General features: G+C 34.2%; 1 protein-coding gene and 4 non-coding genes across 17 annotated transcripts in view; 2 read left to right on the top strand and 3 right to left on the bottom strand.

Annotated features, from left to right (window-relative positions):
• The window catches only part of unc-2 (Voltage-dependent calcium channel type A subunit alpha-1), a gene marked incomplete at both ends in the record, with an annotated part of 52,607 nt that overhangs the window by 20,263 nt on the left and 16,529 nt on the right, over window positions 1-15,815 (top strand). For 7 of the 13 annotated variants that reach the window (NM_001368494.4, NM_001368495.4, NM_001368496.4 and 4 more), the window contains one exon: window positions 12,630-12,726. In NM_001368494.4, the coding sequence (NP_001355464.1) occupies window positions 12,630-12,726 (97 nt within the window). Of the gene's footprint in view, window positions 1-6,952; window positions 7,195-11,837; window positions 11,864-12,629; window positions 12,727-15,815 lie in introns of those variants that run through there. The other 6 variants (NM_001348592.5, NM_001348594.5, NM_001348593.4 and 3 more) reach the window with 3 other exon arrangements.
• Y76F7A.3 lies at window positions 509-600 on the bottom strand. The gene has a single exon (NR_070551.1). It is a non-coding gene; the product is annotated as an Unclassified non-coding RNA Y76F7A.3 (non-coding RNA).
• Y76F7A.1 lies at window positions 5,908-5,958 on the bottom strand. Its single transcript, NR_070549.1, has one exon. It is a non-coding gene; the product is annotated as an Unclassified non-coding RNA Y76F7A.1 (non-coding RNA).
• Y76F7A.2 lies at window positions 5,908-5,958 on the top strand. The gene has a single exon (NR_070550.1). It is a non-coding gene; the product is annotated as an Unclassified non-coding RNA Y76F7A.2 (non-coding RNA).
• Window positions 8,401-8,548, bottom strand: Y76F7A.5. Its single transcript, NR_070548.1, has one exon. It is a non-coding gene; the product is annotated as an Unclassified non-coding RNA Y76F7A.5 (non-coding RNA).

Raw genomic sequence — 15,815 nt, 5'->3', positions numbered from 1 at the left:
TTTCTAACAAGTGTTGGAATAAGAATGTTTTTCTACCCACTTCTCACATAAAACCTAATCATATCAACGGAAGTATAGATTCCACCTAGACACTCTAATCAGTGAGCATTCGTTTGCTCATAAATTCTGTCAATAACTTTTTTCTCAAAGCATTGTGAAGTCACATCATTATTTAACTACCATAGCTGGCTTCCGGTGCTTTTCTAACTTTCAGTAACGTTAAGAAGAAAAAATCTAAGTCTGAGCGATTTTAACGTCTGAATTTGGTTAATTAAATCTGACTTTCAAACTCTTGAAAGCACCTGCAAATGACATATTTTGCTGAAATAAGCTCATAAAATAGTTCAAATAATTATATCGATTTGCTCAGAATGTTATCCCACAATTTATAGTTTTAAAAACTGTGTGCTTCAAAAAAATAATAATGTCTCAAAATGTGTGTTTTAAAATAGTTCTTTTTTGTCGTCAGCATGAGCAGTAGCAGTGCGCCCATTGCACAACTACGAAGACGACGATTAATACGTTTTCTTCCGTTTCTTTTTCCGGCAATCTTCATGCGAACCACTTATCCTTGCCTCCTCTTTTTCACGCAATACTCATATATTTATTCAATATCTCAAAAACAATTAGTGACATTAGAATGTTGTTTTGAAACTGACAACCAGAATTCACTAAACTTTTTCAAAAAAGTTTTGTGGCCGTTCAACATTTCAAAAAAAGACAATTTTGCCAACTTTTTGTGTCAAAGCTGTTGAAAACTAACCGTTTTTTTATTATTTTTTTCTGCATTTATTGGTTTATCTCACGAAATTTGTTGCAAGAATAGCGCTAGTGGGGAAGTTGCTAAAAACTTCGCATATGGTGCCAACAAATATCATAGTAAAAATTTTCGAGAATTTTTTTTTTGAAAATTTAATATTTTGTTCAAAAAAAAGGTGTAAATATTCATCGTCATTCGAAAGTTTTCAACAAGGATAAGTCATTGAAAAATTTTATGTCACTCTCAACCTCTTAAATTTCGATCTGAAATTGTTTTAGTGCATTTTTCCACTACTTTGGAGGCCTGTAGAACTGCTCCAAATGGTTTTTTTTGCAAAATTTCAGTGTTTTTCAAAACGTTATGACGTTTAAAGTTAGGTGAAAATTCTCGGGAGATTTTTGGAAAATTATTGTTTTTTTTTTTTTTTGAAAAAATCTGAAAATTTCTTAACTTGGCTTCGGTCGAAAATGTTTCCGATTTGTTCCAAAAAGAACGCAACTTTAAACATTCGGAAAACACTGAAAGTTTGCAGAAATAGCATTTTATCGAGCGAATCGTTTTCAAATTTAATTAGATAAAAACTGAGATTTTTCAAATTTTCGAAAATTTTTATAAATTTTAGAAAATGTTTTCGAATGTTTTAACTATGTTGGGGTCATTGCTATACCATTGGCGTGTTTTAATGGAATTTCTGCACTGACTCTACTCCACCTTGAAGCCGGAAAGCCGGAAAGTTCTAAAGCAGGCCTTATTAACAACCGGAACAAAAATAGAAATCGAAATTTTTTTATTTTTCGTGTTCCCTGCAAACCTGCGAAAACCTGCAAAAATAAAACTGAAAAAATCAACTTGTAAAATTTTTCTAAAAACTCAGAATTCGAAATCTTCTTTAATTCATAAATAAGAAATATCAGAAATATCAGACATTTAAAGCAACTTCCGTACTGACACTACTCGACCCTTTAAATGTATATTTTAGTAAGTATTCACTTTCTTAAATTCAACGATCTTTTTTTCCCAGACCTTTTTTCATCCGTCCATTTTTGACTCTTCGTTTTGCCCCGCTTCGGGGTCTCCATTTCTCTTTTCATCTGCGTGCTAGTTCATAACCGAGTTAGTCAGCGGCATCTTTTCCTTCCATTTTTTTTCTCCTCTCTCCTTCACTTATTTCAACTAATTTTGTTACATTTTGTGACTAGTATCCCGATTATTCGCCCTTCGCCAAAAACCGCAAATCTTGACTAGGCGAAGGGGGAAAGCGCCAAGGATAAATAAAGGAGAAATAAGATGAGAGTGCCCTGATAGGTAAACCCTTAGGGAAGGCGATTTTTTCAAAACATCCTATTGTGTTCGCTCCTTTCCTGTTAACTATTCCGGCCAAAATTGATGAAAAAAATCACGGGAAAATGAAGGCAATTACTTTTTTGTTTCGTGCTCACTGACGTAAACCAATCAAATTACGTTTTTTACGTTCTGGATATTTTAGACGTATAGTCCCAAAGTTTGCTCAAAGGAACAAATTTCTTAAAGAAAATTTTCAAAATTGTTTTTCAAAAATGTTTTATGGTGGTTTAAAATTTCAAAAAAAAAGCCTAATTTTAGCTATTATTTTCAATTTTGGTTACATTTTCGTGGTGCAGAGGACGGATGTTGAGATTTTAAAAACTATCATATATTATTGCATATTTTGGTCGTTTATCTCACGTTAATCCGTTTTTAAGGTACATTTAAAGCCGACTTTTGTAAAAATAAATAATTTCAACTCGAAAAAAGTCAATTTGCGACACAACAATATTAGAGATTTTAACTAACAGTTTGCTTTTTTTTGTTGAAATTTTGAACCGCCGCAACTACGTTCAAAATAACGAGAATCGATATTTCTCCTCTGAGGGAGTTTTGTCAATTTTAGGTAGACTCTGTCAGGTTTTTAAGGATTTTTGTCATTTCTCGTGTATCAAATGAATAGCAGTTTGCGTAATTAGTATTGGACTAAATTAGTGAATAGCGTGCGGATATGTATCAACTAAAACATCAGCCACCATTTCTAGGCACGTTTTGCCGAAACGAGATACTACGCATTTTAGAATTATTCTCCGAAACTTCTTTCTTTTTTTCTCTTATGGTTGTCTCTCTGTTCTGCTCTTCCAAACGAAATTAGTTCTTGCTTTCCTTTTTTTTTAATCTTACGATGAGCAGTTTTCTTTTCGCATTTTTTTTTGTTTTTACGTTTTTGTTTCCGGCATCAAACATTTAAACTGATTTGTCTGCTATATTTTCTTCCCTGGTTCGTTCTAACGTATCCGGGTGCAGATTTTTTTTGGAAAAATTTCACACTTTTGTTGAGAAAAGTTGATGTTTAGTGACTTGTCTTAAAACATGACATTATGTAATCAAATGATCAAAACGCCTACTGTTATAAAATTATAGAAAATGTAGACAGCTGGATAAATATGTAAGAACTTGGTCTAGAATATTAATTCTTCAATCGGAATTTTCTCCCGAACTTCCTGTTTACCTGGCCCAAAAATTTCAAACAATTTGAAGACTTTTTGTAATTTTTTTTGTCCGTATTAGGATTTGGAATAGTGTTTTTTCAGTTGAAAATTTTTTGGAACCGCCAAATTAAAAAACATTTTCCATTTTCCCCATTGCCACTAGGCATCACTTGTTTCTTTGAAGGTGGAGTAGCGCCAGTGGGGATTTTGTCTAACTACACTTATTATGATCCAAAACGTCAAAATATCAAAATAAAACAATCCAAAAAAATAGGTTTTTTAAAGAGCTTTTGAGGAAATCCAAAGTAATGCCGCATGTTCCCACCCCTACAATGTTTTAATCCAAATAATTACGACAAAATTACAGTATAAAAATATAAGAAAAACAATTTTTTTTGGTCGACTTCCAAAATCATGAGTGGCAAAAACTGAGTAATTGCCACTTTTTGACACTAAATAAAAAAAATTCCAAGAAATTTTTGTAAAGTTTTACTGTGATATTCGGTCATTTTAACATCATTGAAGTAGTTTTTAACACTTTTCCCACTGGCGCTACCTCTCCTTTAATTTCTTTTTTTTTTGAAAAGTCTTGAGTAATAATAATTGAGTTTATTTTAAATTCTGGAAATTTTTTAATATGTATGTGAATTTTGACTTTGGTAAATCTCCGCAAGTGAGAATAATTCTTAAAATAACCCTTGTATATAAGCAGGTTCTTCTCAATAAATAGGTACTTGAATGAATGGATAAGTGCAGCATTTTCAATTTCTACTTCTTGTGCTCTGCGAGTAGGGCGGGCGGGTAGAAGAAAAATAAATAAATTTGACGAGGCGTATCCGATGCATACGGCGGGTTCCGACCGCATCTGTGCTGTGATATATCATTCTGACAATCATTCGAGAGACATTCACCACCAATTATGTGCGCCCTAATTGTCAATGCCAGGGTTTGTGTAGTGACTACGAAGTGTTTTTTTTCTCCTATTTTCTCCCTTTTTTTCGAGCTGGTCGTTTGTGAATGTTTCTTGTCGAGAAAAAATGAGCTCGTAAGAAATAAGTGGGAGAAGCAGGGAGCCAAAAACACCACCTTTGCCTCCTTTCTTGTCGAGCTCATTTCTTTTTCAAATCTTGGCATTGGTGGGTGATGCGATTGCATTTTGATTATCGAAGTTCACTCTCTCTCCCTAAAATTCGATATATCGTTTCAATTCAGCTGTATAAGGAAGTGTATTCCACAGAAAGCCTAAATTTTGAAATTCGAATTTGATAAGGTGAAAATGTATATTCCTCTTTCTTATCATATCTTTCAACACATATATTTTCAAATATTTATAAATTTAAGCGATTTATTTTATATTGAATAGCACACTTTTTGTAAGTTTCTCTAAATCATGATTTTTAGAAACTTGGTTAATTTAAGCACTTTTCAGTCAAAAAATAATTTTCTATCTCCCAACACAATGTTTAAAAATGATATTTGAAACATACGCAGACCATAAACTCGAAGAAATTTTTTTTGATCGGCTACTTCCAAAAAAAGGCAAAAACTGCGATTTTTCCACATTTCAAAAAATTATAATAAATTTAGAACTTTTTTATTCTCGATTTTTTGTATTGTTTTTGTCTTTTTCCCTCAAGCCTAACGGCCACTTACTAACATACGCATTTTCTGTTTAAGAAAAACATGTATTTTTGAAAAATTAAATTGCTCCCTGCTTCTGATGCTTTTTGAGAAAAATTATCTGGAAATTGAATTTAAACCAAAGTTGTTTTTTTTCAAATTATATTTAATTATTGAATATTAGTATTTGACTATAAAATGAATTTTCTGAAAAAAATTTTTTTTTCTGTCCTTTGTTATATTTCACCTCCATTGGCCAGTACTAAACGTTCAAATTTTGACTGGCAGTTTTTCAAAACAAATTTATAATAGAAAAAAAAATGAAATTACTAAAATGAACATCACTATATTTTATTTATAAGTCACAATTTTTAATTAGGGCATTTTTTAATGAGGTAAAACTCCAGTTTTTGCCACTTTTTTGGATGTTGTCAATCAAAAAAAAGTATAACTTGTCGGACCTCATTTGTTTTTAAAGGTGGCGTAGCGCCAGTAGGGGGACTCGCTTAAAATTTAAATTTTATACTGTTTTTTTTTCTTGAAAAAAATGTCAGTTTTTGCCAGTTTTCTGGGAATCGTGGATAAATACGATTTTACTTCTTTTTTGTGTTCTACTTATGTTTAAAATATTACTTAGAGCTCGTACGTGCAATCTTGCTATAGTTTTTTGAAAAAGTGGCAAAAACTCTCTAATTGCCACTTTTGGACAGTAGATAAATAATTTCGAAATTTTTTTTTGAAACGTTTTAGTATAATTTTAGTATCATTGTGGGGTTTTCACAATTTTTCACAATTCCCTTTTTGGCGCTACCCGCTTTTAAGTTGCTCTAAAATATTTTTTTGAACTTTAGTCAACTCTTTTTACAGAAAGAGAAAAAAATTAAGCTGTATTGTTTCAAAGGTGGTCCATAATGAATTAGTTGAAACCTTTTGTTTCTTTTCCACGTAACAAAGAAAAAATATGAATGAAAACTCTGAAACTTCAACTTTTGCTCACGTTTCCATTTTCGTTTGTTCAATTTTTTCCAAAAAGTGTGTGAATGTTCTCTATAAAAAATGTATGCATTTTAAACTCATCTGATGAGTGCCTTGCTCTCACGGCAAAATAGAAATTCACGCCTTTTTGAGCACAATGAATTGAGCTGAATCGAACTGGTGCAACCACATTGTCACATTTTAGAATGCAGAAATAGGAACTTCGTCGTTTTTTTTCTCCAGCTACTTGTCTGTTCGAAATAATATTTTTTGTCCGGAGCGGAGAGGTTATAGAAATATGTATAATCTTTTTCGAAATTTTTCAAAAATAAATTCAAAACAATACTACAATACAATTTTTAATTGTACTATACTATATACTATATTTTCAAAAAAAATACACCTGTAGAAAAAAATTACCGCTTTTCGGCAGACTGCGCCTTTTTGACTGTAAACTTAAAATAACGTCCAAATAATTTGAAAAGTTTGGCATGATTTTCGGGCATCTCAGGATTATGTCATTTATTTTTTTTTTTAAGTGTTTTGTCATTTTACAACAAAATTGCACGACAACTGAAATATAAGCTGTAGAAGTTGAAAAATATTTCGAAATACTGATAGATGAAGTACCGTCTATTCCCCTATTTGTGCTACTCCTTTTTGAAAATAAATTTGATAAAAAGCATGATATTTCGAATACTAAATATTTTACAGAAAAAGTATCTTTTGACAAATTCAAATTATTTCATTATTCTTCCTTGTAAGCCCTGACGTGGTCAAGTAATAAAAAAGTTCAACCCCGCAAGTTCTGGAGCTTCTTAATAATTTTTTTTGGCTATCCCTGGCAAATGACCAGATGTCGGAAAAGAAAGAGATAGGAGTGTGCGATGTAATCATTTTCACTTCTGGTACATACTTCTCATTTTTATTCTACTCACATTCTGACTACTTGTTTTTCTTCATTTCCTTCAAACTTTCTTTGACAATATCATGGAACTTGACATTTAGATCTTCAAATCGTTGTCATCTCTCTTTCTCTCGAAATGCCAACCATTGTTATGTTGCCTTGAGTCGAAAACTGCTGGAGCAGTTTGACTCCTGTATGGGAAACGACGGCGACGGTGCCAGTGGCTCCAAGCCAAATGGTTCCGTCTCGAGGCTCTTACCATCACTCGATCGATTACAGCCATGGATGATACCAATCGCCGCATCGGAAATTATACCATCGCCGATACATCCTAGAAAAATTTCAATAAATGACCGCCTTTTTGAAATTCGCACGCCAAGACCCGGCGAAATGATAAAAGAAGCGGTTCAGATGGCTGTTTGGCCAGCCTTACCAAGGTATGGTTAACCGTTTTTTTTTTAATTAATATTAGTTTCTCCTGTTTCATTCAATGTTGTGTTTGGATTAATTTCCAAGAGTTTTGTTGATTACTATGCTTGATTGAGCAATAATTTATTTTGAATAGATTCTTGATTCCTTTTTTTGTATTCAAGATTTAGTGCCTACAGTGCCCGCCAATATTCTACAATAGTTAGCAAAGGAAAAAAAATAGCAGCCGACATCCGCCGGGCCAGTTTTTCGACTAGAACTTATAAATGGCCCGCAACTTTAAAAATCTGTTTTTTTTTAAAGGAAAAAAAAAGGAAAAAACTAGGAAAATTTATACAAAATATAAACCATACGTGACTTGGAATTGGCCAAATTTTCTATAAATTCGAGCAAAATTTTTTTTGAAATCAGAGTCTTACACATAAATGTTGCAACAATTTACAGTTTAGATTTTTAATATGAAAATGCTTTGTGAAACATTTGAATTGGGTTTTTGAATCATGCTCTAAATTTTGAAATTTCACTTAATCTTTTTTTAAACTTTTTTTGAACTTTTCCTGGTCATGACAGAACAACCATTTGCAAAATGCAGAGTCTCTTAGAAAATTATTATCAAAAACAGTCCCGCCGAATGTCAGCTGCTGTAATTTTTGCCTGAGCTGTTAATTTATTTTTTGCTTGATCAAAAGTGTAGAAAAAGGTAATTGGCAACATTTTGTTAGTTGAAAATACATTGCTAATCATTATAGTATTTGAGATTAAGATGCTTGAAATACTGAAGGAAATCACAGTAAAACCAAAAGTGAATGGAATTTAGGCCAGCAATGTCGGATTGCTTTTCTCGAAAATATTTTAGTATTTGACTAGTACTTCAAAAATCAATATACGCCTGTTTGCCTATTGTTTTCTATTTTGTTGTTCCTATATTTCATATTAGCGATACCATTCATAGCGTCGTGTTCAAAAGACGAGACATGAATATATGATTCTTGTTCGTGAACGAACGCCAACAGAAACTGCCATTATTGTTCTAGAGCCAGCTTGTCAGGAGAGAAAAATGGCGATTTTTTTCTGCTGTCCCGACACAATTGTACGCTTAATTTACTACTGTAGAAAGCAGGAGTGCATTAGAGGATTTTGGAATTGTAAAAAGAGAGGCCAAGGAAGAGAGGAAAAGAAAAAGGGAAAAAGGTCTCCCGCCAACTGGAAATGCAGCAAATCGCGTCAAATTATACAATTGGATGATTGTTTTTGACACTTGCTCTTGTCCGGCTCTTCCAATTTACTATCTCACCACATTTTGGCTTCTGCCAACACGTCTCATTCGGTCACCCACTAAGTGGTCCGAACTTCCAACCTATATTTTGTCTTTTCTATTTTTCCATTTCCACGCATCAGTACTTGAAAAAATGGCACCGGATTATAAAAAAGCGTACCGAAAACCCGATACATTCACCTTATTGTACTACAGTTATATGTGGAAGAGAAGAGACAGGTAATCATTTTAGTCTAATCTGATTTTTGGAAATGTTCGAAACATTTTGTTCGCTTGGGTTACAAAATTTCCTTTAAAAAATCGGTTAATATTTTTTTTTCTTGTTCACTGATCAAAATAATTGTAACGAAATAACACCGTATTCCGAAATAAAAATTCAAAAAATTTTGCTGAAAAGTTGAAAATTGAAGGAGTAACCAATTTTTTTTTGATTTATTATACTTACTATTAAATTATACCCCAGAAACATTACATAATACATAACGCTACATTATTTCTCAAAAATGTTAATAGCGATTTACCATTTTTTTTAAAAACGCCTAATTTTGCTAAAATCTGGAATTTTGCCAACTGTCAGCTTTTCCGAATTCTAGAATAAAACAATTTGTTTTTATTAGATTATTGTGTTGTTAGACCACTTCTATGGAGGTAAAATGTCCAATTATCATAGTAAAACTTTTCTTTAAAAATTTGTAAATTTTTTATTTACTGTCAAAAATAGCCTATTACTCTATTTTTGCCACTTTTTTTGTGGAAATTTTAACTTTAAAAATTTAAATGTGATTAAACACTCTAAGGGTCGGTCGGAAAATGCGAAAATGCTCTGACTTTTCTTGAAATCTCTTTTTTTTAGTTGACTAAAATTTTTCAAAAATCTGTAATAAAATCTAAAGTGCTTTAGTATGTTAATTGGTCATATTGGATCAATATTCTTTTTATGCAAAATCATAACCTTTAAAAAAACGCAAAAAAATCCAAATGCTCTCACTGAGTCATTGAAACTTTTTTCAATTTTCCTCAAAAAGCCCACAATTACGTCTTCCGAAAATTTGTGTTTTTAGAGTGTTCCATCTTTTTTTGTATACAACGTTGTAGAAAAATAAAGCCCAAAAAAGCTTTAACCCACCGAACCGTGATGCAGGTGGACCTAAATTTAGAAAAAAAAAACAACGCGTACTCCTACATGTTTTTTGTAGTACCTGAAAAGATGAATATACTGCTAGTGAAGCTCTGAATTTTTGAAATGTTTTCAAAAAAACAACACATTACTTGGCCAGCTCACTGATTTGGCTCAGTTGGAGTAGGAAATTTATCTAGAAAAGTGTAGATCTTCTTGGTCTTATTGATAATTTTTGTAAAATTTGAAAAATTTGGAAAAATTTGAAATTTGAGTCAGAAGAAGTGAAAAAAAAATGAAATAATTTTTTTTATTCGCGCTTTTTTTTTGTCTCAAAATTGAACACAGTCACGTGGTGTCAGAGTTTCTCATTTCGGTTTGATCTACGTTGATCTACAAAAAATGCGGGAGAAGAAACGCAGAGTTCTCAACAGATTTCGTATGGTTAAGAACGGGCTGACGTCACATTTTTTGGGCAAAAAATTTCCGCATTTTTGTAGATTAAATCGTAATGGGTCAGCCTGATACCACGTGCACTGTCCTAATTTTTGTAAAATTTTATCATGATATTTGGTAATTTTACCATTTTTTTCAATCTTCGCAGACTGTAGTTGTGTGCCAATAGAAAAAGCGTTTTTCACCTTTTCAGAGTAAATCGAGTTGATTGATTTGACATGAGTAATTTTAGAAAAAAAAACAATCAAATATTCAACAAAAACTTGATTTTTCTGCATTGTTACTTTTTGAACACGTTCAAGTTCACTTCACCCGAAAAAATAACAAACTTATAGAAATTCCTACAAAGTGTGGCATATCTGGCAAAAAGTCAATTCAAGACTGATAGAATCTGCAAAATTATTTTCCAAATAGCTAGTAGAATTCAATATCAATTTTTTATTATATCATATGATTTCAATACATTTCGCGACATTGCTTGATTAACTCCATAACAGCTTGGGATATTTTGAACCTATAACCCCAACTCTGAAATAAACAAATTTCGTAATAAAACTTCTCAAAAAGTTAAAAAAAATTTTTTATGGAGGTTCAAAATTTCGTCCTAACTAGCTAAAATCTCGAATTTTGGCATATTTTCCGTTTTGCGGCGGTTGCAAGTTGACTTTTTCTGAATTATCATCTTTAATTGCATATCTTGGTCATTCACCTCGCGTTGCTTTGTTGATTAAAGTACATTTAAAACCGATAGGCCATAAATGTTTGTTATTTTTTGACACAAACTCTACCCCCTTTTAGACTTCAAATTTTTGAAAAAGTGTTATATTATGTTACTTTCAATATTTAATGCCGTAGTACTCTCAAAGCACACGTGAAGGAAGGCGTAGAGAAAATTGTGAAATTCAAGATTGATATCCTTTTCACATTTCAAAGTCCCTACGGAATTCGTTTCGTCGTTGTTTAACGAAAACGAACTGGGAGAGAATAAGATTTCTTTCTCTGTCTATCGAGAAAAACGGAGAAAGGCATTGAGAATACATAATTATGGTGTGCACCTGTAGCAGGTGGGTGGATAATGAAGATAACTAGTGGGCAATGTACTGGGCCAAGCATTAAAATTAGACAATATTGCTTTTTCATCATGTAGTAGGCTGATGGACAGCGCTTCATGGGAAAAAATAGTGTGGGTAGAGAGTGGAATAGAGAGTGAGATTTATAAGCGGTGAGGAGTGGGGGGGGGGGGGGCACGTTTTGTCTTTATTCTTTATTTCCTTGTGAGGTGCGTATGCACAATTTGTGTGAATGTGTCTGTGTCGAAAATAGAGATTTATCCAGACAATTAGGGATGCTCGAATGTATATTAAAACATATCTATCTATTCGTGTACATCCTTCCAATGAGTGACTCGGCCGTTTGTGCCCTCCCCTTTTTGCCTATAGCGTGGTTGTCGTGCGAGCTGCCAGCAACTAGCCACTACTGCCTTGCCTTCTCCTCCCCCTCTTCTCCCTCGTCTATTGATCTTGACTACTCGACTTGGAAGTAAGACTTTGACGTGGGCACCCGCCTCCCATTTTCAAAAACTCGCGAAACCCAGCCCCCCACGGTGGATCAGCGCCTCACTCAGTTATCCCCCCCCCCCCCCCCCCCCTTCCTCCCCTTCGCCCAGTGTGAGCTGCAGCCGGCAACAGCAGGTCCCACACGCACCATTCTCCAACGCCACGCCACCGCCATTATGCACACCATCACTTGCGGAATAGTCCGTCGGCCAAGATAGGACACTACAGGAATCTGTCCCCCTGGCAATGCTGGGAATAGACCAGATTGCAAGGTACATTCGGTTATTATGGTTACGATCGAGAGTTACATGCATGCCATATTTGTCTTTTTTTTTGAATTTATTATAATAATATGTCTAGTTGAATTAGATGTTAAAATCGTTAACGCATTCAGTATTAAAATTTTTTTAAAGTAATTAGTTTCAAAAAAGTACAAAAAATTCTAAGTTTTGTACCTAAACTAAAATAACTTCAGGGTGTCGATAAAAAATTTTAAGAAGAACTAACGCTCGGGAAATAGTTTTTTAAACATATGTATTCAAAATAAGCTCAAATATATAACAAAAATTTAAAACGTTTGTATGGAACTTCAAAATTTTAAACCTAAGTAAGCTGACATATACAATTTTGCAAATTTATACAAGTTTTAGCAGTTGGAAATTTTTTCAAATCATAGCTTTGTTAACTTTATAATTTGGTAGTTTATCTCATATTATTCCGTTTTAAGCCGGTAGGTCACCTAAAATTGGGCTCCTATCGGCTTTAAATGTACCTTTAAAAGAATAAAGTTGAAAGATAATTTGAAAATAGTTAATTTCCAACAGCTGTGACACATGAAAACTTGCAAAATTTTAGAATCTAGTTGAAATTAGCTTAATTTTTTTTTGTAAAATTTTGAATCACCATAAACAGTTTTTGAATAGTTTTTGAAAAATCTCATTAACCAATTCGAGCACATTTTGAGTCTAAAGAACCAAACCGTTAGTCCTCCTTCAATCATATCAATCTCTACAAAATTCATAATTCGTTCCGTTTCAGACTAGCTGCAGAAGAGGCCCGAAGAGAGCAAAAAGCAGAGTCTGGCACATTCGTCAGGAAGACAACACTTTCATCCAATGCACCTGTCAAAGAAAAGGTAGGATCCTTAGATGTTCTTTTTCCGGTTCACTATGTTATCCCGGTGGTTTTTTTCTAGAACTTTACTTCCTATTCCCTTCGTAAAAGTCTATGGCGATTGAAAAAAACAACAAAAAAATACCTGACAAAAACATTTACTGACTTAAATAATTCCAACGTTTAAAATTTGTTTTAATTTATCAACAGCGGTTCAAAATTTGAAAAATATGCCATATTTTACCTTAATCTCCAATTAAAATTTTTTTTGTTTGAGATGTTACCAAAATACCCAAAACCGTCACTCCTCCTTCAATTTACTAAATTCTCTTCTCTGTAACAGTGCTCGAGTTGTGGTCCTGGAAGCGTTAGAAGACGGCTCTTCTCAGTTTTTTTCTGGCATTTCAATTTTTGCCGCGCCGTGTGTGTATGTATGTGTGAGTGTATGTGTGTGTGTAGAGAGACGTAATCAACAGGCGACTCCGTCTAATTAAATTTTCTTTCATATTACCCGAGAGCGCGCAAAAAGGCTCGTGTTTCTTGTTGCTTGTGCCAAGCACAACGCTTCAACTCTCTATTCACATCGTCATACAAAACGGAAAAGACCACTGACGGAGCAAGACAGAGCAATTAAGTACTGTAAAAGCATATTGATTTCAAAACAAAAGTAAATTTTTGCGCCTCAGCTTACTTTCTCTACGATAAATTGGCCAAAATTGGGTTTTTTTTTTCGAAATTTTGAACAGTTTTTTGAGAAGTTTCATTCCGCAATTTGTTGATTTGAGCACATTTTGAGTATATACGTTCAAAACAGCCGGAACCTCTGACATGTCGTTTGTATTCTATCTTCATTCACTCGGCATTGTTTTTGTGTTGTTGCTTGGTCGGTTCCATACAATTGAAAAGAATGGGGGGGGGGGGGGGGATTTGGCTCAAAAGAGTGAATAATTATTATAAAGTCGCCCTGTTATTTATGAGAAGCACTCAAGAATAAAAGAAAGATTATATTTCATATCTAAGGATCATCCAGATTTAGAGAGAGAAAGAGTCTCTCCCAAGAAGATCTCTAGCTCGACATCATGCAATCTAGAATTTAGAATTTTCAATGAGAAAAGGAGACGAGTTTCTGGTTTGACTTGGTGATCTCTATCAGTTATTCAAATTTCTTAGGATGTATTCTTTGTTTCTAACTGTTTCTTTGAACACAACGTTGTTGCTATACATTTTTCAAATGCACTTTTGCCCTCACTTTTCCGCGTTGAAAAATTGATGAGCTTCTGTGTGTGTGTGTGTGTTGCGTTGGTGCAACGAGAGAGGAGTCGTTTGTCGCCGTCAATGGCATTCATTCAAGTGCAAAAAGCTGACGGATGTAGATGATCCATTCAGCAGTGGCGGCGCCCGACGACAATCGTCGTTGCGCAAAACATTGTCAGCGTGCTCTTTTGTTGTTCAGAAATGTGTGTACGTTTCAACACAGTCCGGTGCTCGCAGCATTACACGAAATAACCGCGCCCGAAGACCCCCGTTGACAACTGGCTTATGCATTTGAAATGAGAGGAAAAGAAGTCCTTCCTCTTTTAGCCATTCTTTGGGTTGTAGTGGGGTTATCGGTAGCAGCGTAATTTTCGTTTTAAAATTAAGGGCGCTGAATATTTATGTAGAATTCTACGGTTAAAAAGATCGCAACTAGAAGCTATTGGCCAATGATGACATGAAATTCTAGAAGTTACTGGAAATTGAAGGGCTGGGGATGGGTGAAAAACAATACTAGCACACATACGTCGTATTATTAGGTAGCGTTAGTAGAGAGACATAGGAAGAAGAGGAAACAGCTTCTTTTCGCCTTTCCCGCCAAACACCAGGAGTCTGTCTACAAGGTCAACTGAATAATAGAGAGCATCCGGTATTGAAGTGAATTGTAATGAGGCAGCAAATGAAGATCAGGAAGTCAGGAAATATGAAATGAACATCTGTTCTGGATTTCTGAAACTTCCAGAAATTTCCAGCTCACGTTGAAAAAGGTGCACTTTCTTTTTCCCCATTTCATCGTTTAACGTCGAAAACGTCTTGCTTCTTGACTTCCATGAATTTTCGCTCCCTTGGGACATTTTTGTGCATCTTCTCGCCATAGTGTTTATCAAGAATCGCAAGAAGTAGTGAAGAAAGGGGATGGGCAAAAATATTCCACCCATTCAAGAAACTCGCAGTTTTTGGAAATGATCCTGATTGTGAGCGGGAAATGTAGATCATCATTTTCGAGAACTTTGCTTGGAAAGTTTTCAGCTCAACTTCGGGCATGCCTAGTATAGCATAGTATCAATACATATACCTGCCCCAATATTAATTTCCAATACGTTTACCATTCATTTCTTTTAAAAAAGTATTATAATTTAATAAAAATTTGAAATTGATTTGCATTTTTAGGCTTAGAGCAACAGTAATCCTAATTTCCAAAAATGTTAACATTTTTGGGGCAGGTATATTACACAAGTATCACTGATGATAAATCCCACATTATAAAGGATTACTTTCGGAGCCGGACAACAAAGCTTTACAAAGCATTTTTTTTTCAAAAACCTTCACCTATTTTTTCTATTGTTCATCCGGCGGAAGTGTGTGTACCGAAAATAACATTTCCTTGTGAAATGTGCCTTTGACTCTGAGCTCTTTTTGCATCTCTCTTGACCAACTCTGGCCGGCGCTGGGCCGACGACACACACCACCAACAATTCAATCAGTACAACTACTACGCAATTTTCTCTCCATTCCGCTGATGCTGCTGAAGCCGAAGCCACAGAAGCGGGCGTTTTTGGTCAAAAAATCTGGGACGAAGCGCTCCTCGAAAACACAAAATGATAAAAAACAAGGCAAAAATGGAGAAATTCAGTTCGAGATTCGGGCAAATGAATTCACGTACTCGGAAAAATCGAAAATTTTTGTTAAATCTTATGTTGTAGGGAAATTGGCATTACAACCACCACGTAGTGTCAGAATGTCTCATTTCGGCTTGATCTACGCAGATCTACAAAAATGCGGGAGAAGAGACGCAGAGTTCTCAACTGATTTCGTGTGGTTAAGAACGTGCTGACGTCACATATTTTTGGGTAAAAA

The sequence above is a fragment of the Caenorhabditis elegans genome, chromosome X (assembly GCF_000002985.6).
Source record: "Caenorhabditis elegans chromosome X".
NCBI classification, from domain to species: Eukaryota; Metazoa; Nematoda; class Chromadorea; order Rhabditida; family Rhabditidae; genus Caenorhabditis; species Caenorhabditis elegans.
This window is presented reverse-complemented; position numbering and strand designations above follow the sequence as displayed.